General features: G+C 43.1%; 1 protein-coding gene and 1 long non-coding RNA gene across 2 annotated transcripts; one reads left to right on the forward strand and one right to left on the reverse strand.

Moving 5' to 3' along the window:
* Positions 1 to 6,536: 6,536 nt before the first annotated feature.
* On the reverse strand, positions 6,537 to 14,359 carry LOC119020236. The gene is made up of 5 exons (XR_005075251.1): positions 14,177 to 14,359; positions 12,371 to 12,506; positions 11,685 to 11,757; positions 8,603 to 9,860; positions 6,537 to 6,666 (listed from the first exon to the last, which is right to left on the reverse strand). It is a non-coding gene; the product is annotated as an uncharacterized LOC119020236 (long non-coding RNA).
* Positions 13,228 to 24,742, forward strand: fgf5 (fibroblast growth factor 5). Its single transcript, XM_037099480.1, has 3 exons — positions 13,228 to 13,927; positions 16,071 to 16,174; positions 23,856 to 24,742. Exons 1-3 carry the CDS (start codon positions 13,708 to 13,710, stop codon positions 24,225 to 24,227), a joined length of 696 nt encoding a protein of 231 aa, XP_036955375.1. The 5' UTR covers positions 13,228 to 13,707; the 3' UTR covers positions 24,228 to 24,742.
* Positions 24,743 to 25,752: the final 1,010 nt, after the last annotated feature.

Raw genomic sequence — 25,752 nt, forward strand, 5'->3', positions numbered from 1 at the left:
AATAAAACCTCAGGGGTGTAATTATATACAAGCTACTGAGACCTGAGCGTTATCTCGTGGCTCACATCTTTAACTGTGATAAAGTGATTTAAAACTTTAAGCTCCGCAGACAGTGAATTATGAATATTTATATTCATACTGAATGGTCTTCAAAGAGAGGAAAACAAATCCAATTATTCAAAATGAACGTATGAATCCCAGATACAGACGTGTGTGTTTCATTCTGTAAATAAAACAATCAATGGTGTGAAAACTGTCACTGATCAGCCAGGCATTATTTCATCTTTGCCACAGATAATCAGTTATTCTAAACCTTAAATTTCAGAAAAATACAGGCCCAAATAATGTGTATTCAAGTGTGCATTAACAGTAAATGAGCAGGGATGGGGATGAATATAATCATTTAAATTTTCAGGGGTATTTTTTATGCACACTTAATGCTTAATCAGAATCATCATGTGGCTAATTAAAATTTTTCAAAAAAATCTCAAATTCTAGTTCCAGACGCTTAAATATAAATATTAATTGTTATGTGTATATACAGGACATGAAGCAGGAGAAAGGCTGGCTTGAATGTACTGCAGGATCAGTTGTGGGAGAATTGAATAATTTCAGCCAAGCTTTGACTCAGAGTAGATGTTAAAGATAAATAAATCATCAGATCTATCAAAAACAAACAAGAGGTCCAAGGTGAAAACTGTGTTTGTTAATTTAAATTTTTGATATCTATTCTCAACAATCCACAAACCTTACAGGTGTTCCTCTGAGAGGAATACACATCTGAATTAAAGAATAATAATAATCTATTGCTTTAATCTGCTGGATGTGTTAAAAAGCCCTTAAAGAGTCATTTTGATCAGATTTTCAAATTCGAAAGCGTACTTTAAAAAAGTTCAACATTTCAATTTTTTTTAAAGAAACAATATCCGGTATGTTCAGGGTAATCCACAAACCATATTTTCTGGTCTTTACTACTAATTTCTCCAAAATGTTGAGGAGAAAATGAAAGACGCTGCTGCAGTAAAACTTAAATTGCCTCCATTGTACAGAGTAGCCAAGTGGGAGTTTATACATAGAAAATGTCAAGTTACTGATGATTTCAGCACTTAATGGCTTGGATGGGCCTAAAACTTACCTGGTTGAATCATCCATACAAAAGAGGAGCTCGTCTCTTACACAGTCACAAGCTTAAAATTAAATTAAAGGGTTTCACAGCCAGTGAGCTGAAATGAAAGATTCACTTTTAGAAACCTGACAGAAGCAGTTTGAAACGGTTCATTTTTCAGATTCTGGGGCAGTTTGGGATGAATTCAGTTGAAACATTTTCCAAATATGCTGCAGGTCTGATGGCTTGTTCCACCTTGCAATGGCATCTGAGCTCTCGGGTACGTAGCACTTGGAGACAGTCATTCCAGGCTAAAAAGTTGATTTCCCGGAAACAGAAGTTGAAATAATGGTCACGTTATAAACCAGCGGGCAACTTCTGCACATGTATAGGAACATTGAGATGTCATCAAAAGGAAAACTTTAAGTGGGGAAAACACAACTAAATCTATCTATAGAGCTGATACCATCCGGAATAAGCTGGTAAAATATGTGCTTTTTGGAATTTGGGTGAACTGATCCCTTTAAACATGATCCGTGTCACACAATACGGGAAGTAAAGGCAGGGGGAGGACATGGAGCTGTAGTGAAGATGTAGCAAGACATAAAAAAACAAACACGTAAATGCGTTCGAGGTTGAGTGAGGCGGATACAGCACGGCGCCGTGACGCCTCGCATGATGATGAATTACAGCACCGGTGTGCACGTCTGCATGTTACACCTGATCTCACATCAACACACACCTCCCGTGTCAGCAATCCAAACCGGTCAATCTCACCACACAGGCATGTGATGGGCGAGAGAGGTGGGCATCACTCACACACACGCACATGCACACACACACACACACACACACACACACACACACACACACACACACACACACACACTCCAGTGATATTTAGTGCCCTCATGCTTTGCTGCTTGTGTCATCGTCCCTTTTGTGCCCCGACCCTCCCCCCCCACCCCGCCAACACATTTGTCACTGCATCACTCAGCACGAAGCGGCGTGGGACAGTTTATATCTCTGCTAAGCTGGCACTTCCATTTGGCCCTCGGCCCCGGTCACACTACATTTTTACATTTCAGTCATTTAGCTGACGCTGTCATCCGTGAAAAAAAAAAGCGAGCAGGGAAGTGAACAAGCAGGTAGAGAAGCCTCAGAGGGGTTCAGCGTCTCTCTGAACTACACCCTGATGGGATGGATGGCGGTCGCTTGGTCTCGAAACCGGTGACCCTTTTCTTGGTTACGGCACAGGCTCGAGAACTGTTACGCCAACTTTGATACCTGAGCTGTATCCAGAATGCACACCGTATACTATTAATATAAACGGGTGGTGTAAGTGGGTAAACACAAGACAGGAAATGATACAGGCCGTGTGCCAGGGGACATCAATCAAACTTCTCCGTTGCAAAGCTGCTGTGTACAGTGGCCCCCGTGCGTCAAAACACACATTTCACAAAATATAATGTACAGAAAAGCTCAACAACATTTCCTCAGGACATTTCGCAAAACACATCAAAAAACATTGTGTCGCTGCCCCTAATCTCACTCGCCTCCCCACTGACAAAACAAGTTCACGCTGGCACCATTTTGCAGGCGGCGCATCTTGAGCCTTCTTCAGCCAATAACATTGTGATTGGTTAAAATATTTTTTAAAACACCAGAGCATTTTTCTTTCCCCTATTCCAAAATGAGATTTGATGCAGACTGCATACCCTGCTCTAACGTGTATTTTACTCTAAATGGGACCATGACTTACTAAATTAATTGAAGATGGCTTGAAACTAGCAGTCGAGACCATAAATTCATTAGGAAACTGTTTATCGAGGTAATAAATCCTGTGAGGAGCAGGCTCTTTTTCTCATAAGCTTACATACAATTGGACGTCTTTTTTCACAACCAGTGGATTTGCCCCATGCTGGCTAGAGAGAATGCAGGTTTAAGGCATCATTGGGTCTCGTGAATAAATAATTGGAAAATAAAAACGCATGATATGAATTGCAGTTTAATGATATTTTTTTTGGGGGGGGGGGGGCATGTACAACTTCTGTACCTATTATCATTTTTTCTAATCTGAGGAAGGCTGAGGGAAACTTTGAGCAGGAAGTCAGTTAATTAATGTAAGTAAAGGTCCCTTGAGAGGCCGATGAAAGAGGAGTGTGGTTTCATATTTTGTCACTTGTTCTTAAGTCATAATCACGTATTGGGGTTAGCAATCAAAGGAAGTAGCTGGCAAAAATCATCTCCACTGCAAACCTAAATACTACTAAATACAAATGTTGCTCTCCGTCAAAATGTTACACATCTGTTAATGCTTCACTTTAAATCAAAACACACAGCGTACAGGTCCCGAAACTTTAGCATGATTTTAACATTCAAAGTGTCGATCGCAAGTAGCACAAATACAATAATCTGTAGATTTGTAGTAGTAACAGGGGCCACTACCCTGGCCCCTTATGCATCTTTACTACTGCAGTGACCTCCGAGCAGATCTGTCCTGTGTACACAGATGGTTCAGACAGTGAGCTAACAAGGCTGCGAAAGAAAAGTTCAGATCAAAAGTATCTGTTTCGCCCGCCGGAGCACGGCCCGCAGGCCTGCACACACGCACCGCGATCTGTTTTAAAGTCGTAATCCAGGGTGAACACAGGGCCAGCTTCCCCCTGCTGCTGTCTGATTAGGATATCGCTGTCACGTCATTACTTTTTGAAGGTCTAAATATACAAAAACAGCGTCGTCCTCTGTGCACTCGCACTATTTCCGACCCACAATGCACTCAATCTACGGGTCCGCTGACAGGGACAAATTTACACATCATGTCCACTCTGAGACGATCCCTGAGAGTCCACATGCCTGCGACCGAGTCCCTCTCCCTCGGGGACTCTACCTGTCTTCAGGGCACGTCTGAGTCTTGGATTCTTCACATCGTGGGGATGGTGAAGACTCCGGAGGTTAGATATTTAGGTTACACCTGTTTCCCAGCTTCAAACTCCTCTCTGCCTTCTACAGAGGAGCGGCTGGTCTGTGGTCAGTTCTTAAACCAATGCACAGCGCGTCATAGTCATCTGATCCTGTATCATTTAGCTGCTTTTCGCTTTGACTCTCACTCTGTTGTTTTAGTATAAAGGTTTGTTAGATTTAGTGTCTTCGCTTCTATTCAGAGTGTTTTGTTGCCTCTTTTAATTGTTTTTCTGGGGTGTGACATTTTCATGAGCCACTCCAAGGGTACATATGAGTAGTGTATGTATACTTAGTTACAGCTTTATGAACGTTAAATGTTCAGTTTTTGTTGCCCTTATTTATATCAACAAGGATGGACGAAATATATTAAACACCTGTCTGTATATCACAGCACAGCTCACCTACAGCCTCTAAAAAGACTATATCATTGAATCTACATCCCTCTGTAATGGGTGGAGTGTATATCTTATTGGCCATGTATGAACAAATCTTAACACGGGATGGAAAATAATACCTTCACGTCTCTTATTGCCCAAACAGGCTCATGGATGATTTGTTTTAGTTGTTTAATGCTGCTCAGATTTCATTCAGATTTCATTCTGAAGGACCAGGCTCAGATTTCCTGCAAGCTACTTAGCTCAGTTTGCCGTGCAACTAGCGGTCCAGCTGGGATCCAACCCAAAACTTAAGTCTTGATGTTATCAGCTCCAATTCTCACACATTGCACCTTTAAATTTCCAATTCTAAGTTTTCAGCGGTTTTGTAAAGGAAACATTTTTCCACATGTTGAGTATCTCGGTCTTGAGCAGTACTCTGTCTGCGGCAGCTAATGACTCTGAATATGGTTGAATTACTTTGTTACACATTCCACCTCTGCTTTTAAAGTACATCTCCATAACAGCCGTGGCACACAGTTTTCTTGGAGGCTGGGCAAGATGAAGTTATCAGTCATGGTAATGACGGCAGCGTAAGGCAGTTCTCAGTTTGAGAGTTGGCTGGTCGTGTGCCTGTATTTCCGGACCGACAGCTAAAACAGCGGAGGACATCTTACTTATTTACAACCGAGAGCCGTCCGCTTTTAGCTTTAACACCACAAGTAAACACACATTCACAAACACACACATACACACACACACACAAACACCATCTCCTCAGCAACCGCAGAGGAAATGAATGGTAAAACTAGATGGAACACATGTGCTGAGAGCACATATCATTTCAATTCTGATTTGTCTTAACATGTCTTTCAAGTGCAAGTGCTTCCAGACTGACTAGTTCAAAGTGTCACTCTACATAAAATAGAGTAATACAGCAGAGCTTTGTTTGGAAGAAAAAAAGCATCTAAATTTGTCGAGTGTAATAGAGTAAAAGGCAGAGTCTTCTTCAGAAATGTATTTAAGTGGAAGCAGACAATAGGACAAAATGTAAATATTTCAGCGGGCCGTTTCTACAGGTTCTGTAGGGGATGCAACGTAATCCTTGAGCGTCACTCCAATTGTCGAAGTAAAAGTCCCCTAATATTGCTTTTTCTGACAACAACAAGCTGAGGTTGTTACTGTACGTGTATGACACATCACAGAGACGATCCCTACAGAGCAACATCAAATTTATCAGCTATTGTTTATATGTATGCAAATACTTGTTTTCATAGTAAATATTCACATACATATGATGGACCTTAGCATGCCAAAGTATATAGTCATATATCTGCCAATGCCATGGAGGCACTGTCACGATGAAGTATGATAGTGCAGTGATTGAAAAAGTATTTCACAGGAGCTGATATATTTTCAGGATGCTAACAAATTATTTTGTCATCAAATACTTTTTTAAGATCACAAGACTTTTTATATATAGATTTAAATATACAGTGCTGTTTCTGTTTCTGTTTTCTGGAGACAGATGGAAGCAATCCTCAATCAGAGAAGAAATAACAGAAGCTGTGTGGGAAGGGCCGCTGAGCCCAGGTTTGATATCAAAACACTGACTTAAAGTAACATTAGTTTGTCAAGTAAAATGTTGTGCAGGTAAAATCAATAACAAGCACACAGTCAGACTTTTAAACTGAGTCTCATCTGAGGTCATTTCTACTAGTGTGCTAAGACAAAAAGCAGGTGGTCCAGTAAAAACGTAAATAGTTCAAAAGTGTGAACAAATCAGTTTTCATTCATTCAATTATTTCTACTTTAATTTTCAAAAACAACTTACTGTCCATCTAGGAGCTTTGGAGCAGAAAACTAAACCCAAACTGCTCCAGTTTTGGACGACACCTGAACACAAAGCAGGAAAAGGCTAAAAAGTTTTACGTTTTCCGTATGTACTCAACAATGAAGGAGTATTTTCTTCTGGTCGAATCATGAATTCATCAAGATGAAAGAAAAAGGAAATGCTGCATAAGGACATACGTTAATCAGACTGCCAAGTGTGTTTTGTGTGTGTGAGTGACCGCGTGTGTTCCAAACCTGCTTGGGAGTTCAAGTGTGTGATCAGGCCCAGTGAAAGGTCCAAATGAAGACATATGGGGGCCCAGGGGTGGGCCAGATGCAGAGGTGGATAATGGATTAGTGAAGATCAGTGTTGTTCAGTGCGGCTGTTTCCTGTGAGGAAAAACAGACCAGATTTATCTTCTGTCCTCCGTCCCATGGCCACCCAGGGACCACTTAAAGCATGAAGATCTAAGTCTGATGTGTAAATATCTTCAGAAGGAATTTTCGGAGGAAAAATGGATGTGCCATCAAGAGTCGACCACTACGGAACAAAGAAAAGAGACTTTGTGAATGTTTGACCCGCAGCAGAGCTGTTGAGGAAGTTTCTGGAGTTTCTAAGGAGATACAGAGAACTGACATTCTTGCAGAAATCCATTTGTTTTCAGGCATCTTTGTAGTACCCCTGTCGTGCTTTGGCTATAGTTTAAGAAGGTAATTTCTCTCAAAACACTTCTTTCAGGCATAAGGTGTGCTCATCTGTGTGCAGCGAATAAACACAAGTCCAATTTTACGTGCCGGTGATTCACCAATCCTTCTTCTTCTAAGGCAAAAACTGAAAACTTTGTTACTGGTATGAAAAGGTCTCAGTTTGGTTGGGTTTAGGCAATAAAACTACTCTGTTAGGTTTAGAAAAACACCATGATTTAGGTTAAAATGAGAATGTTTTGTACCAGATTGATAAAAAAAACGTAAATGTCACAAATTCCATCAGAACCACACAAACACACTCCAAGGCACACACGCTTCAGCTCCACTCGTCTCTGCTGGATGAGCTCCAGGTTCAGGACTGCCATCAGCTGTTTTTACCGGGAGCTGAAGACCTCCACTAAAGGCTCCACGGGGAACATTTCATCACCTGAAACTCAACCAGCACACGTCGCCGCCTCGGCCTCGGGAGCTGGACCTGAGCTCTGCAGGAGCCGGAACCTGGTCCAGGATGGAAATGCTGATTGTTCGCTCACGCATACTCAACTGTTGGTGAAATGAGTGCGTAGAATACAGAGAGACGTGGACTCGAAAGCCAGACTCAGAGGCAGAGCAGAGGAAAGCAGCCAGTTCGAAGTAGAGATTCGGCATCAGGTTTTTTAGTCAGTGACGGCAGACTGAACAGGCAGGGGGCTTTCAGGTGAAACCAGAAACAGGCTCAAGGTCAAGAACAGGACAGTGAAACAGGACACAGTGCCGAAACGTGTAGACCGGGCGTTATATTAAACGATCAAGCAAATGACTGAGGAAAGAGGGCTGGTAGGGGAGATGGAGGGAATGGGGAACAGGTGTGTTTGTGCTCCAGAGTTTCAGGGCTGCCGGTGTAGCAGATATCCAGACAACTGATATATCCGGGCCAAGACTTTCTTGTCTTTTTCTTCTTTCCTTGTCTCCAGCCCGGTAAGCAACTTGTGAACAGAGTGGCTAATTCCTAATGGCAAAATGAATGTTAAACTAAATCGCCATTAGACGAGGTACGAGACTGCATTTTGGCCTCATCTTTGAAGGCTGAAGGCTGAATGCGTCACAGTGGCGTGACAGAGCCGTCCCATTTTGAAGCCGGACCCCAACGCTGTCAGGGTTGTAAGGTGACAGGAGCTATGCTTCTTGATGCAAGGGTAATGAATTCCTGTAGACCGGATCATCTTAGGTTTTTGCAGACGTGTAGTCCAAGTACAGTCGCAGTCAAGAAAAAAGAACAGTTAGAAGACATAGTTTGATTCACATTAAGTGGTTGTTGCCGAACAGGGTCTGAAATCACCTCTGCCCACACCTTACTAATGCTGGGAGTGATCTTTGTGACTTTCCTCCTCTGAAAATCAGAACAAAGTCTCACTGCCTTTTTGTTTACCACATTTCACCTGCTCCACCTCCACGTCATCTCTTTTTTCGTCAGTAAAGGCATGTGTCCTTTCCAAATGAACCCACGGTGACTGTAAAAGGAACCTGGTCATAGAGGTCCGGGTAAATTTTCTTTGAAGGTCCTTAATACACAGTGATGCTTATTAAAAGTGGATCAGACCATCCCCAAACACACACACACACACACACACACACTCACCCTTCCTCTCTGTGCTGGCAGGTGGTGTCTCTGTAACAAGTGAGCAGGTGTCGCTTTGTGGCTCCGCCAAGAGACATCAAGCTGAAAGCAAAAACACTCGCAACAAACAAGCAGCAACGTCCCTGTCCTGCTAATTACTGTGAATGCACCGCGGTGATCACCTCAGTCTGAAGTTTTGTTAGATCGCTCGTCTACTGAGCCATCGCTCGGCAGTTCAAATGAATTTCTCATGTCCCCCTTGCGACTCTCCTTTCTCCTAAACTTTGTCCTCTTTTTTTTCCCAGAGCTGTCTTTCAGAGCGGGCCTTGAACTTTGGAAGAAAGGAGGTTCAGGGAACGGGGATCTGTCGGAACTCAGAGGTCAGCGGAGTGGGAACAACGCGGCCAGAGGCAAACGTTGGACGCTGCAGACGGCACGTCGGCGAGGATGGTGGGAAGCGCTGACGGGGACGTCCCACGGTGTGTTTGTGGATTCTGTGACGCTTTTGACGTAATGCCCCTTAAAGTCCGCGGGCAGTTATTTGTTTGCATGTTCGGATGTGAATGGCCTCCTCACACTTCAGGGCAGGTCTTCATTCTTGTACAAAGCATTAGTATAAACATTGTAAATTATATATGAAGAGGGCTGATTAATGTGAGGGGAACTTGGCTGACCTCTCCAGCCGTGGCAGAGGAATCAGCCAAGCCACTGCAGAAAAGCTCGACGAACCATCTTAAAATATTGGGTGGCCAAAGAATATGTACACACAAACTGAGCATGCTCAAGTAATTCGACTCCCGAGAGACGGCACAGAGAGCAAAATAATATACAACAATCTGAAGCACAGCTCATTAATTCTGACCCATACATGCAGGAGAAGCAAAATGCTGAAACTAATTCATTTGTCCACATCAGTGCAAGTATGAACCTGGAAGACCTGCACTTTAAATGATGAGCTCAATAGGGACTGTTATGTGCAGGTTTTCTCAAGATGTCAGCGCCATATATGACCTTACAAGTGCCTGGAGATTGCAGCAGGAGGGAACGGTGTTCAGCATTTTAAAACTGTTTTCTTCATTATGGTCATTTTTTTTATGCCAAATATGCTCAATTCAGTTACTGAGCAAGTCAAACTAAAGGTTTTCAGCCAAAATACACTCATCGGTTCTTCCTAAGTCCCGCCCATTTTCACTCCAGTGACAGCTGCGCGAGCTTGGAACCGGGATGAACCTCAGTGAACTTTCCTGTTTCCGTAAATGTGCCACGTGCTGGTTCACCACTGTTGAAAACAAGAACACGTAAAAAAAAAGACCTCTACCTGCACCCAAGTATCCTGTCTGTGCAGAAGGCGTGTTGTTTCATGGACACACATTGTTTACAGTTAGCTAATGTAAGCGAAAAGGCTACCTAACTAGCTAACTTTATGTCAAGAGGAGTCAGCCCAATGTCAGATCTCCAGTGTCAGCCAGCTTTGCTTCCTCCGGTAAGATTTTCAAAAAGGACAGGTAATTTGGCTGCTGACGTACTGTTAAGATGAAATGAATCACCGTGAGCTGGAAAAGATCAAGGCATCGCTCATTTTTTTACTTGACTTCAGTTTGTGTCATTTGCAGTGCTCATGAAACTTAACATTGTGAATGCATCCTCCCGTCACGTACTGTAGTCTGCGTTGTTGGCTACATTATATTGTCTCACCCCGAGAAGATCTAATAAACACTGTGGCAACACAGCTCAACATGACCGGCATACTCCGACACCTTTTCTGTACCACCTTGCCCAAGAAGCTGACTTTGGCCATTCAAAATCTCAGTTTCACTCTTTCAGGCGTCGAACTGCACTATAGACGTGATATGGTACTTGTGCTGTTCTTCAATCCCGATGATTTTGCCTCCCATCCTACCCACACTACACATGAACCCCGGGTGCCTTTTTCTACAATGATGACTATGCAGACTATTCCAGCACCAGTGGACATTAGGGGGAGCACTGTCATCAGGTCGATGATTGAAGCCTTAGCGGGTCAGATGTTCCCAAGCGGTGCCCTCCACCCTCAGATTGATCACCGTCTCCAGGCTCAGACGGTTCAGGGCCGCGGCAGAACCTGCTGTCTGCCGTTTGCTTACACTAAAAAGCTGCTAAAAGCTGGGATCAATCGGGCGGGAGAATCAATCAGGATCATCCGTGTTTATACGACTCAGGAGGATTACCTCACTGTTACTGGAATGGCCTCACAGGAATGACTGGCCATTAGAACAGTGGGACTAAACACTGCCCCGCTGTTTACATAAAAGGTAATGTGGGCCCGGCCTCGGGTCTGTGTGCCAGAGACAATTAGGCTCCTATACAGGCCGTAATCCACTGCCGGGCTTGAGGTAATCAAATTCAAACATAGCCGGGCCCCTGAAAACAATGAGGGACAGGATTACAATGAATGCAAGGGAAGATAGAAAATTAATACGCTTAAGTCCAACACGTGCTCCAGTGAACAAGAGTCGTACAGCATCAGATGGATGTTTTCAACATGATCTATATGTTAGCTTTTTGCGTTTATTAAGAAGTAAAACTGAATCGAAATACAGTATGTAGCCAATGAATAGTTGTTAATCATTTCATCATTTGTGTGGTTATATTTTTTCAGCATGTGGGTGACAAACTGTATTTGTCGTGAAAGTGATGCCGTTTGTCCGTTCCAAACAGTACCAGTTGACTTCACAGAAGCAGCTTCCTTCAGCAAAAGTCCCAGAGGATCTAACTGTTCATCCAGTGTTCTGTGCTCTTTCTAACTGTGATCTGAAAGATGCCTTATAGATAAAAGTTATTACTGTTAAACCTCAAAGACCGAGGGTCCTCACTGGCTGTTCAACAGTCAGAAGAATTCTAAACTTTCATCAATCGAATAAAAATGAAAGATTGTCTGTTGTCTTACAGCTGAATAACAAAAATGTACATCCTCCAGTCAATCAGAAACAAAGACAACAGCTAGTTGAGGGTTTCATGAGTTAGACAAATGAAGTGCACACCTTCCAATGTTTGGTGTCTTTGTAGCGTGAAATGATCTCTTATCGTAAGGGTTCGGTGTGCTTGTAAGTAAATGTGTTTGTACCTGTTCCGAATGGTCACACCCAATGATTCCTGTAAGTAGGGCAGAGAGGGCACACTTTCAGACAATCTGTGCTCTAAAAAAAAAATCAAAAAAATCAAGGTTTTGGACTCAGATGAACACAAGGCAAGAAACTGTTGTGTGAAAAATTAAAGGAGAGCTTGAGAAAGAAGTGCAAATTCCACTCTCTCAGCTCTGCACATCAGTTACTGTGTAAAGTGCTCCTGATTGCTGGTATTGTCTGTTCCCCTTGAAGGCCCCAGTGTCTGTTAGAGAACAAACGTATAATCAGCGGTAACATGTCTCTAACTCACCTTTAACTCTACTTCATGGCTCGCTTCGTCAGCAGACATTTTGACTCTTCAGCTGCAGCACAGGTGTTAATAATAACATTAACAATGGCTTTGTTCTATTCAAGGTGTCCCATTAAGCTCAAACAGCACCAGGCACCTGACATCGCAGCAGCTCGGCCCGCATGAATAGAACAGACCTCAGCTAATATTAATGATATGATTCACACTGGTGCCGCCCTGACCGTGACATGCTTAAAACATAAGGTCTTGGGGAAGACCCGAGGTTCTGGGTATGGTGTGCGTGAGTGTTTTTTACCTTCAAAGTGTATTTTGAGCACAAAAAGGTTTTCGGTTCAGATTAATCCCACATTTTTGGGCATTCAAAGAGCTTTTTACCTGAGTGGCTCCATTTATGTTGCGTCTCCGCAGGTTACAGTGTCTGTCACAGGACGAAAACCATTCTTATTGTCAGAACCAACCGACGATTTACATTTGTCGCCCCAGCTCACCTCACTGGGAACTCGGAAATCACCTGCAATAAGAAAAGATGGGTGACATTTTATAAGCGAATCCTCTCAGCACTTCACTTTTTTCTCACTGCTGTCGGCCGTTGTGGGAAAACCAGAACACCTTTTTTTTTGTTTGTTTGTTTGTATTGTTTTAGTCACTTTCTTTGCTTGTGTGATTTGTGCGTTTGGCATCAGGACCGAGCCAGAGTTGGTACTTAAAACAAGAATGATATGATAAGGCTGAGTGTACGCTGTATGTTTACATGAATCAGCTCAGACGACTGGACGTTATATGTTGTCATGCCAATCTCAACACGATGACTTTAAATGATGTCTTTGTGTGACTTGGGTGAAAAAAAGCTTGTCTGGGGCATTCGGTGTTGTGTTCAAGGACACCTTCGGAGGTCATGTAACTGTTACCGTGTCACCCGCTGTTAAAACTCCCATCCAGAAAATAAACTAAACGAAATGACACGGGAGAAAGGCTATGCTTGTGTGCGTGTGTGCGTGTTTCTTCCACAATCTGATCATTACAACGTCTCCTCTGCCGCTGTACGCTGCTCAGAATACATTAAGCAGCTTGAGGGACGCGTCTCCTGGCAGCATGTGGACGTATCAGATGATAAGGTGGACTAAAGCCTATAAATACGGCTGCCCGAGTCTCCCGGTGAGCCAGTGTTAAAACTCCGCTGCGCCACCTGATGATCTGCTGTCTGACACCCACCGGTCCCCCTCCTGCGCTTAACGTCTCATTATATCGGTTCTTTATATGGAAAGAAGCGCCGCCAGGAGAGTCGTTCTCCCACCACGTCTCGTCGTTCATGAATCAACCGCGTCCCCGGTCTATTAGGCACGATGACTCCCCGTGCGTAAAATGCCGCGCTTAGTGCGTCCTGGCGCGGACGATTCCTTGGAAAATGTGCGGTGTCAGTCGCGCTGCCTTCACGCCCCGCCGCTGTGGATCGGTGCTGAGCAGGAGTGGCATCTCGGCGACAAAATCTGGATGAAAGAGCGTCCTTTAGAGCTCAGGCATGCATCGAGTAGTGAGATCATTGGCGTTATAAATATCCCCGTGCCAGCAGAACAACTCCAGCTCCTGCAGCCGGGGTAATGCCCAGGAGCGCTGCTGCACGCGTGTGTGCGCACTGGCTTTCTGGTGGCCAGACCTCAGGAGCGACGCCAAAATGCTAGAAGTGGCCTAGCGAGTGTCTCCTCTTTGGAAGAATGAATGTTCCTCTTTACCTTCTGACCGTCGCTCACTTGATTTGCGCCGCCGCCGCCGCCGCCGGAGCACAGCACGTCTCTTTGGAGCGCCAACTTCTGGAGGAGGAGATCAGATCGGGACGCAGGACTTGCAGGCTCTACTGTAGGGTTGGCATCGGCTTCCATCTCCAGATTCATCCCGACGGCAGAGTCAACGGCAGCCATGAGCCCAACCAGCTGAGTAAGTCATTCAGCCGGGCGCCACAGCGCACGGAGCAGCCTCACTGCTAAATTATAGACGCCTGACGCACACGTGAATCCAAGTGCGTCCCGCTGAGAATGCGCACACGGAGACGCGTGTTTGCTCCAATTGATCTCCTCTCTCGTTGCAGCTATATCTCTTTTAAAATTGTGTCCCTGGAGGTTTTGTTTTGTTTTGTTTTGTTTTAAGAATAATGATTTACAGAAGCAGAGTGTAAGGATCGCGCACCAAAACTTGGGCTGTCTGACCCCGTGAAATCTCCGAGCAGCGGCCATCTGGTTGACGAGTCTTGTTTGTGTCTCTCCGGAATGTTGGCAGGTAGACTATTTGTGGAAGTAACAGGTGCAGCAGTGAGACACCAGGATGTGTTGGATTGCCAGTCAGCACGATTGTCATCACAACAACGCTACTCCATGCACGCTGCAAAAAAAAAAAAAAAAAAAAAAATACCCAGCTTCAAATTTAGACCATTGTCTGTTGTCAAAGCTGCTGACTGTTTACCTTCAAAACTTGTTTGAAGAGCAGGCGCTTTGCATGCAAATTCAGTGATTTTATTTCATTTATTTTTAATGAAATAGGTCACAAAAAAGAAATACAGACCAATAACAAATAAATAGACAAGTAAATTAGCTGAGGTAAGCAGCTCAAGGTTGATTTGAGGTGGTTCTCAAAAAAAAAAAAAAAAAATCTAGGAAATATATAATCTCATATTCATTGTTCTACATTAACAACACAGACTAGCATTTGTACAAAAAAAAAGAAAAAAAAAGCAATCAATGCATCAGAGATAAAATTTAATCTTTTAATAAGTGGGAAGAATTTAAATACAACTTCTGAATATTGAAAAATTACACTATATTGTTTTTTGGGATGTTTTTTTTTTTTTTTGATGTGATGTTTGAACTGAAATGGCTTCTTTTCCTTTTAAAAAGTTTATCTCTCAATTCAGATCAGATATCAACAGTCAAAATTGGACTGAACTGCTTCCCAAACTCCAGTGAAGTTGAAGTTGCAGTTGAAGTGAAGAACCAGAAAGATGTGTGATAAGCTTAAAACCCAACAGTCATCAAATGCCGTCCTGTTTGTGAATCTTGCCCTGCGTCGTATGACTCAAGTCGTAAATCAGATATTGGGTTTTTACTGCCCCACCAGGGTCCCTCATCGCTCATCCGCTGACGAAACAGCCAAAGCTGACCGTGAAAGTGCACTTGTGCCTCCATTTCATGGTCCCCTTCAGAAGAGTTGTCAGGTTACATGGATTTCAACACGACAGCCATGTGGGTTTGAATCCTGCATGGCAGCGCCGGAGACGAGCAGGAGACGGGCTGTCTTAGAATTGTAATATGAAGATTCTGTTTTCATATCAGTGCCTCACAGAATACCTCAGGTAGAAGTTAGTACACAGACAACATTAATCTGGGACGACGCCTCTATTTGAAGGCACACTGTGAAGTTTTGGGCAAGAAACTTTAGTCAGAAGAGAAAGATGTTTATTTTGATGCCTAAACAAACTAAATAAACCAACTCTCTGTGATTTAAAGGCTAAATAAACAACATTGTGTTGGCCCTAAAGGACAACATAATTTCATACTCTTTTACTTTGTTTATATTTGGCGGACCCTGCCACCTTTCTAGCTTCAAACAGTGATCGGAGGACCTCGATAGCCTCTGAGAGCTTGTTTATTCAGTTATGGAAAAATGCAATATTTCCGAGTTTGTATTATTTCCTCATTAATGTTGTAAATATTAAAATTCTGAGTTTTAATTTCTTCTCCAAAACTACACAGTGCCCCTTTCAGTTTTATTTTCATTTTGACTCCGACCGTGGTGCTGTACAGCAGTCAAATGGATATATTGGTTTGGCAAAACTGTGTCAATATCAGCCTTCCGTTAAATTTCAGAGACCACTTTAACTCTAAACCGGTGTTATCCTGCATGGAAGAATGACTTTAAGGACTCTTTATTAATGAATGCCGTGTCAGACGTGCAGGTGAACTGGAGAACTGAGCTGATCTGACAGCGGGACCGTGGAGGGGGCGACGAGTTACAGAAAATGACAAGAGGAGTAAAAATACACTTACATCATCCATCAATCATCAGAGTGTGTTGTCTGTCCGCCCAGGTGTCCTGGAGCTCTTTGCGGTTTCTCAGGGGGTCATCGGCATCAAAGGGGTCTACAGTAACAGATTCCTGGCCATGAATAAAAGAGGACGGCTACATGCCACTGTAAGTATCCATATGCATGCACACACACACACATACACACACACACACACACACACACAGGACAAACTGCTTCTGTTTGTCAGCCTGCACTCTCAGCATGTACATACCTAAACAAATGTTCACACTCTCACCATTCACTGACAGCTGGAGATCAATTCAAAGCTGCACTAATTGATTTTTTGGCCATTCAGATGTGAAGAATAATTTCCACCTCATCAAGTTGTCTTTTGTTTTATTGAAGATTTATGGATCAATAATTACTGAATAAAGACGTATAGTATAATATGCATTATACTGAATTGGGTCATTTTTACTTGTAACACAGTATTTCCACACTGTTGGTACTTTTCCTTAAAGGTGCAATACGTAAGAATTTTGGCTGAGAACAATCAAAAAGTAAGAATTATCGACAACATGTGAATAACAGCGCTGATGTTATGACATCAATTTATTGTGTTGCAAAGATGTATACTGAAGTTGGCATGCTAACCAGCTAGCTGCATGGCTAACTGAGTGAGCGGCAGCTACAGTTAGCGGCAGTTAGAGTGAGAGAGCCAGAGTTTCTGTGTTGATATGCTTCCCCCTATTAGTTTTGAATTTGACAGGTGGTAAGTTCTTACATAAAGCACCTTTAGGTAAAATATCTGAGTACTGAACTTGTGTGGTGCTGAGCACGTAGTGTACAGTGGATTTATCAGGGACTGACAGAAGTGATGGGAACACAGAGACCGCAGAAGGCAGTAAATAGTTTGTGAAATCAAAACAATGAGCTAAAAGAGGAACATTGGCTGATATTTTCTCAGAAGAATTGCTTGTCAGAGTGCTCATAGTGTCTTTTTCGTACCCCATGGTAGAATGAACAAACACACGTGCATGAGTCTCTTGAGCAGCCTCCATCATGGCGTTGCATGTGGCTGTACGTAGGAGAGGTTGTGTGAAGACAGCAGAAGTTTAAATCATGTGTAACTTCTGGAAAGTTACAAAAGTTGTTCAACTCAAGCTGAATCCGACAACTTAGTTTAAAGCACACTGACCCCTTTATGAGCCTCTCAGAGCTCTCAACTGCGTCTCACAGTCGGATTATTTTGTTACACACGCTGCTCCCCAAAGGCTGAGAATGAATTTTCCTGCTCGAAGTGTAATATTGTTTACTTTAGATGGACCATTTCACTTGCTGCCAGTGTTGCTACCTGCTACCAGAGCGTAATAAGGCCAAATTCTGTGAATCTGCGCCTCGTTTGCTGCTGATATGATGCAGCCCAACTTATGAAACAGGATGTATTTCTCCATTAAAACCTTGCCTAGTGCATCTACAGTTGTTTTTATTTATTAGTTTGTCCAGCTTTGCATCTGTGCTGCATAACAAAATCCCCAAATCTGACATCAGCATGTCATGGCACACTGCTATAATCTTTAGCCACAGTTACCAAGACTTTCAAATCCCCCCAAACACACAGTAAGCCCAAATCTGCCCACAGCAGCTTGGCCCCGCTGCCGTAAGCAGGCCGGCCGGCCAGCCAGCAGCCAGCCGCGCTCACAAGTCATCTGTGGGAGCCTTGGCAGGCATATAGATAGAGGCGGCTCACTATTAGCATGTGTTAATGGGAAGAGCAGATTAAGTCCTGTCTGGGACGGCTGATAATATACAGAGAAGTGAGCCACAAAGTGAATATCAATATGTCGAGCAAACAATCAGCCAGGCAGGCAACAATCGGACAGCCGGAGAGTCTGTGAGCTGCTGTGGGTGTGAATGCCGAGCAACGGCGATTTATGCCCCCTCAGCTCCTGGGATTGTTTCATGAAACCCTGTCAGCGGGGAGTGATGTAGCGTCTTTCCTGAAAGTGCATTCTCAGCCACAGCCGGCTTGAACTCCACTAATATGACTGTAAGCTGTCCCACCAGCAGATACATATTCAGTTGTCACTGCAGCTCATACAAGCACACGGAGAAATTATAAACATTCCCGGCGTCACAGCGCATCCCAAACGAGATTTAGACATCCACCAAACTGGGCCGACATGGATAATAAGGGAGAGCAATGCAACAAAGCAAAAAAGCGTGGTGGGGGTGTCTCCTCAAACTAAAAACCTGATCATCGCTTTTGCCCTGCTGGAAGGTCATCATGCACTGACTCGGTGGGATTTTCTTTCTTGTGATCCGTCTAGTGCGCAATTCGGTCTCACCTGCCGCTTCATCTCCTGTTCCACAGTGTCCAGATGTCACAAACTAAAGTACGACTCTCCTCATACTCCTACTGCGCCAACTCACAGATCGGTGGTCTGTTGTATGTGGCTGGTTTTGATGTGTCTGAATGACTCTCTCAATCAGCACAATCAGGTTGATCCACTTATCCTCATGGACATAGAGTAGGATTATTGACAGATCAGCTTTACCAGAACTGAAATTTGGTACATTTACAAGCATTTAGCTCCCTAAATTAGCAGGCCTGCTAGCATTCTAGCCTTCCAAAATAATTTATACAATTGTTTTAATCTATTTAAATTGTGAATGAAAAGTAGCATGTTCATATCAGTGTCATAACTGAACCTTTAATCCAAAACAACAAATTTGGACAACTAATGAACCCATTACACTTAGATTTCTCATGGTCATTCATGGTCCCAAGATGTGCAATGATTTTCAAGGATTTTGGCAACTCCATGACCTTTGCTCTAGTGCCATCATCAGATACAAATTCCAGTAAGCTAAAGGAAAAATTAATGTCCAGGCTGAGTGATATTTTCTGTTCATTTTCCCCAGAGGATGAATCACAATGTTATGGTGACCTGATGGACTTTTTCTCTCATTGTGCGGCCAAAATGTACACTTGAGCACAAAGATTCAGACTCAAACGTCTCATCTTTTTGGATTGAAACTCTCTGAGCACAATCATGGTCCCCCCAGCATGAACCCCTTCTTTTTTGACCATCATCTTTTAACTAAAGCACTATCTTAGCCCCAATAATTGTAAATGTGATGTATGGCAGAAGTGTCACCGTGCTTTTGTGGAACTTTCAACTGCATCTCACGATTCTCGTAAAATTCTCGTGAAATTTGCAAAATATAAAGTTTGCAAGTGGTTCAACATGTTTGTGCCATATGACAGTTGGCAGTCTGTCTGATAGGACGCCTTTGGACTTTTTACATTCACTTACTAATTTCAGTTTTGTGCACAGTAAATGTAGGTTATTCCTCTTGCAGCACAGCTCTACTACTTACTGTAGACACTTTGCACTCTCAGAGACTGTTTCTCTGGCACCAGCCGTTGCATTTGGGGCTTATTTAGCAGCTCTGCCTCAGAGAAATATTTGTACAACTAAAACTCCAATCTGTGGCTACAGCTGCACTGTGCTATTTAACCGCCTTGATGATTCAGGGTTGGATGTAAACCTCGGGGGCCACAGACAGCCTCGGGCCTCGCGTCAGGGTGTCAGGTGACACCCTGAGCCTTATCTTGTTGCGTCGTCTGTCATATTTAATATTTAGATGTTTTCACAGTGGCAACTTATTGGCTGGATAATGGGAGAGGAGACAGATGCACATTGCTCTGCATGACCTGCTCAGCGAGACACCACAAACATAATCTTTCTAAAGGTGAAGGGGTCACCTGCATTTGTTGAACAAACAGCGACAGACGGAGGGAGGGAGAAGGGAGAGACTCTCAGGATTACACGACAGCGTTGAAATTATAAGGATTTAATCAGCAGAACCACCTGAATTAACTTGTGTGTTTTGACTTCTGTCACTTGTTTTAAAAATGTCTTGGCTACAATTTCATACTGTCAACACTTTTCATGTCAAAGCATTAAGTGTTTCACATTACCAACCAGCTCATAACAAGCCCAGCTCTTCACGTTTGTGCATAATAAGAATGAAGGTTCAGTGTGTGATCTGTTTATCTTTGACATTTTGGTTTTGAGTGGCACATCACAACAAATATTTGATGGATTGTTGTGAAGTTTGATAAAGACACTCACGGTCCTCAGAATATAAACGCAGACACATGGCTGAAGCTGACTGAAAACTTATCTAAGCTTTTGCAAACTGCTTTACTTATCTCAAGAGCTTTTTCTCAGTTTATAAGGCCTGTAAAAAAGTTGCATACTGCATCTTTGAAGGCATTATTTGTGTCCCAACGAATGGTTTACACCAGGAAATTTAATGGTTATTCTCAGCTGTGAGGTCTTATGATCCGCTCATGACCTCAGCCTAAAATCACATATGTGGAAGGGGGTTGAAAAAAATGTTTTTCCCTTGCATCTTATGTGTTCTTACCCCAACTCCTCCTCTAGTGTCAAAGACAAGTCGACATTTTTGGTTTTGAGTGAAATGTCCCCACAGCTGGTGGATGGACTGCATTAACTTTAGTGACATTCCAATCAGCGTCACCTATAAGGGTGCTTACACGCTCAGTTAATTACCTATCAAACGTTTGCATGTTAACATACTGATATGACAGCATTTAGGTCGAAGCTGAGCCTTTACCATGACTGTAGAGTCTTAGTCTTCTTTTATTGTTGTGTTATTTCGCATGTTGACCTAAGAAGCATCATTCTGCATGAACAGAATCTCACCTTGGAAATTGTTTAGAAAAGTGAATTGGCATTGGCTTGTAAAACGTCTTGTGTTAGACTGTGGTTTGAACAAGTTAATAAGAAGCCCAGTCTCTATGGTTTGTGCATGTTAGAATGAGTAAGACTGTGGTTCACTTGTAGTCTTCAATGTTAGTGAAACTGGAATCGATACAAACACTCTACCCATCCATCTGTTACAGTGGTAATACTAAAGGGGCCACTTTCGTGAAGAAATACTGTTTGGGTAGAGGGGGAAAAAAAACAAAAAACGTTGGCCATCAGTAACTTTCCACCTCTGCCCTCAATACAGCTAACCCCTTAGGATCATGGGAAAGGTCCCTTTAAAAGAGTGTGACCAATCCAGCAGGGCAAGAGCCAGGTTAAACAGCTGTACAAGCATTATGATTTTAACAATAAGATCTCTGGAATCTGGCCGCAGCCATTAAATCCTATGAAACACAGCAGGAGCCAAAGCTCCTTCCTGGTATGCATGCTTGTGTGTGCGTGTGTGCATACATGCCTGTGTGTGTGTGTGTGTGTGTGTGTGTGTGTGTGTGTGTGTGTGTGTGTGTGTGTGTGAGTACATTCATACATGCTCCAATGGATTTGTTTCCAAATGTGTTATTCCCTGACTGGTACCAGAGCTGGTATGTTGCTCAAATGTGGCGTTTTGTTAAATCATTGCAATCCACCCATAGCAGTGACTCGGGAGGTCCGTGCACTTTTCTAATCATTTCAAAAAACAACAGCCGAAAGGAACGCTCGGTCACTTTGAATAACTTAAGCGGCTTGTACTATTCTGCTGCAGCCGCGGCGCACTCTCTTGTGACTGGCATGTTTACCGAACGCTGTAATGGCATCATTTTCTGCTATGCTTCACTCTTCAGCAAAGCAGAACAGTTTGTTTTATTTCAGAATGGCGGGAGGTTACACAAGAAAGTCACACTGCAGCAAGAAAGCAGGCATCCCTGGGTACATGTCAGAGTTTCCCACCCAAGATATTTTTAGGCACAAAACTGGAACATTCGATGAATATCTGCATCTCTATTCCTGAAATGGGATGAAGCAGAAAACCATACAGCATGCTAGTGTTCTCTGACCATTTATACCAGGCTAGTGCATTGTTCTGACCACTTCCTAGAGGGTGTTCTGTTTGGTAAATCATTTATTTCAGCCAAATCGGTTTGGATCTGAGACTCAAATGACTTTCAGTCTCATATAATCTATTTGGGACATTTGGAAATTTCACCTGGAAAGCTAATGGATCCTTCAGAATATTATTGCTGATGCCTCAGTGTATAAGCAACATTTTGAATGCACCTCTGCTGACCATTTACATATGTCAGCTATATATATTGCATACAGCATCATTAGCATTACCCAGGACAATGACAAGGGCCTCACTAAAAACTTGGAATTTCACCTGGATGGGTTTTCAGGGTGAAGCAGTGCACGCTTTGGCGAGCTGTGTGACATTCTCGGTCTGGCTCTGATTACACCTATTTTCGACAATTTGTGTATTGTGTACTGTAAGAGCAATTATGTGGTTTTATGAAAAGTGTTCCGCTGGAGAGGCTTTGAGAGGTCATGTGATGTGGTTTAAAGATGGACAAAGACTCATTTCACAGCCAACAGTTATGTTGGTTGAATGGAATTTGCACATGTCTTCTGCGATGGAGGTTTTTGAGTTTTAGTTTCAGTGAATTTATTGTTTTCAGGTATTTAAGAATATGTTTCAAATTTTCAGTTTTCTTAGGTTTTTGGTAAATGGTCTTGCTTTTCTGTAGGGCGTCTACTGTCAGCTCAAAGCACAACACTTATCACATTCACCCATTCACGCAGTGGTTGCAGAGGCTGCCATGCAAGGTGCCAAGTGCTCATCAGGAGCTCATTGGGTTTCAGTATCTTGCTCAAGGACACTTGGACATGCAGCTGCGTGAGCCAGGGATTTGAACCAGCAACAGCTCTTCCTTCTGAGCTACAGCCGCCCCCAGGTTTAGGTTTCATGTCACATAACAGGAACAGCAATGACAACAAAAAAATGAAAATCATCTCTGAAATATGAAAGGCAATCAATGTGAGCTAAACGAGAACGCTCACCTACAGCAGTGAATGACGCAGGATGATAATGTCTCAGTTAGGTTTAGGGAGCAAAATAACTTGGCTTTTAGGAAAAGATTGTGGTTTTATTAAAAGTTTTCATAACTCCACTTTGCAGATGCCAGTGAAAGCTACTGCAGCAAACAACATGAAAAGAAAAACAACAGCCTGTGTCCTGTGTGTCTTCATTTAGCAGTTCTATTGGACAAAGTCGACACACAGACGGGCTGTAATGAGTATTGGACCGGTACAAAGGAGGCTCTGCTGCTGTCACTCAAACCATCTCCAAGATAAGGAAAGCCATTTAGATGACTTTGAAACCCGCCCACGAGATGAAAGCTAAATCCTCTGTTATTTCAGAGCAGCTACACCCAATCAGATCATAATATTGTGTAGAAGAGCATTGGGGCCATGCAGTATGCAATTACACGTTGAGATGAGAGAGTATTTTCTCACTCTCACTCTCACTATGATTCCTGCTCTTCTTTTTAAAAACAAAGAAAGATATCTGACAGTTAGGACAGTTAACCAGGGCGATGACAAACAGCTTCTCATCCTAGCGTTGTGTCCTTCTGTCAGATCGGTATTAACGAGGAAATAAAATTTCATCAGCGGGAAGAATCTGGCAGGGGTCAGCTCCCACATGCTTGTTGGTGGGAGATTTCCTGTAAAGGAACGGGAGCCATTACTTCTTCTTTCCCCAACGAGACAATTATCTTTGCAGCAGTTAACAAGCAGTTGGGTTTCATGGTAGCATGCAAACACAACAGAGCTCCCACATGTTCTGCACCTGAGCCTTGTTTTCATGCGGACAGATCCAGTTACATGAGCTCAGAAAATGAGCGTGTGGAACAATTTACAAATTTAGCAGACGTAAACGTGATTAAAAATTAATCACAAATAATCTCGCTGTCTGATCTAAAGCACTGAGGTACAGCTCAAGTTCCATTAGGTGAAAGCCAAAAGAAAACACCTGTTAATTCTGTATATTTCCCCTCTTTTCTAGGAAAGGTTCACCGACGACTGTAAGTTCAGGGAGCGTTTCCAGGAGAACAGTTACAACACTTACGCCTCAATAATCCACAGGAACCACAGGACTGGTCGCGAGTGGTTCGTGGCCCTCAATAAGAGAGGGAAAGCCAAAATGGGCTCCAGCCCGCGGGTCAAATCGCAACACGTGTCCACCCACTTCTTACCCAGGGTCAGCCTGCACGAGACGAGCGAGCGAGGCTTCACCATCACAGACAGGAGCAAAGAGAGGAGGAAAGCCTCGCCGGTGCCTCCACCAAAACCTGCTCTGGTGAAGGCCAACGTCCATGCAGGTACAGCGCCGAGACGTACGCAAGTCAAGTACTGGCCAAAGTACCGGTTTGGGTAGCTGTCAGAGGGTTTGGCTCTATCCGGGGGACAGAAGGTTCATAGACATTGGACAAACGTATAAATGATGAACATGTTCAAAAAACAAAGACAATGGTACATTCAAAGCATTCCAGGTATCTATGAAGTGTTTGGAAACCTCAAAGGGCTGCCAGGTACAACTGTGGAGCTTCTCTTTCCTGAAGCTATGATCATAGTTGGGATTCGTCTTTCCACTTTCGTTTTGTGGTGCTCTGTCCCGTTTTATGTTATCACTGTGTACATGGTGAACTTTAGCAGTGCTCCAGCTGGAAAAATGTTTGCTTTTTTCAGATCAGATGCTGTTGAAGCTGAAATCCATAACTTATTCTTGATATGATTTTATATTACATGTCAAAGACAATGTTTTTCTGTCTTGCTAGAAGACTGAAAGTGTGCTTTAACAGACTGTGCCATCCTCTCCCACTGTCTGATAGCTGGTGAGGGACTGAGAGAACAATCATATACAGTATTTGTATAAGGGATTTATTTTTGTTATAATCAAGTAACTACTGCCGAACCAATGTGTCAGTTTTGAGAAAAGAACCAATAAGAGTCAACTTCTTGTATAAGCATTGGTGATTGAGCATTATCTCGAGCAAGTAGGGCCTCATTTTTCACCTTAGTTTTCAAAGGGAACAAAGACATCTTTTCACCACCGAGCACTATTATTGTCAGCACTGCTGTCGCAACACAGCTGGATCGTTTCCCTTTTCCTCAGACTCACAAGAACACAAGTTTATTTATTCATTTAGTCTATATGAAACCAGATTGAAATGGTCCGGTGCCAGACAGAATGGCATAGTGAAGCCTTCGTGAAATTAAAGCTGTATCAGAGTTCAGAATTATGTCACATGTGAGGCTCTGTTTTATAACTGAATCCTGTTTTTTTCATGTAACAAAAAGTTCCATTTAAAAACTTCAATTGAAAATGTGGATCATTTAAATAATACTTACCATTTCAAAATTCCCCTAAAATGGTGAGCGAGGTACGAAGCCCAGTTACATAATTGGTTATGGATTTCAGCTTTAAACAGCAAAAAATAACATGTGACAAATGTTTCCTCCCTCTGAAGGTAAAATGATACATTTTTCCCTTAAAGCAATTATTTAGCCTCTTTTGAAACATGAAAATCCCTTTCAGACTTGGTGTGGAAAGTACTTTGCCGGAACATATACGACGCCCAACTGTCCCCTTTCCCAACACCAGATTTGTGATAATCAACATGAAAACGTAGACTGGGTCACTGGAGACTCTAACCTCCCTCCTCCTGGACAGCTGTGGGGGATCAAGGAGAAAACTGTCCGTCAAAACTATCATTCCATCAGCCGGCTGTCCCCTGAAAAAATCCAGAGTCATGACCTCAAGGCATTCCCCTGAGGAGGAGCGTGCACCGCCGCCACCGCAGGGATGAAGATGCCGAGAAAGAGCGGTCACTTGTTTTGGGTAAGGTTGAGGCTTTAGGTGTATCGGATGGCAAACAGCCGTGGAATGGCCATTCAGGAGT

Source organism: Acanthopagrus latus, chromosome 5 (genome assembly GCF_904848185.1).
Source record: "Acanthopagrus latus isolate v.2019 chromosome 5, fAcaLat1.1, whole genome shotgun sequence".
Taxonomy (NCBI): domain Eukaryota; kingdom Metazoa; phylum Chordata; class Actinopteri; order Spariformes; family Sparidae; genus Acanthopagrus; species Acanthopagrus latus.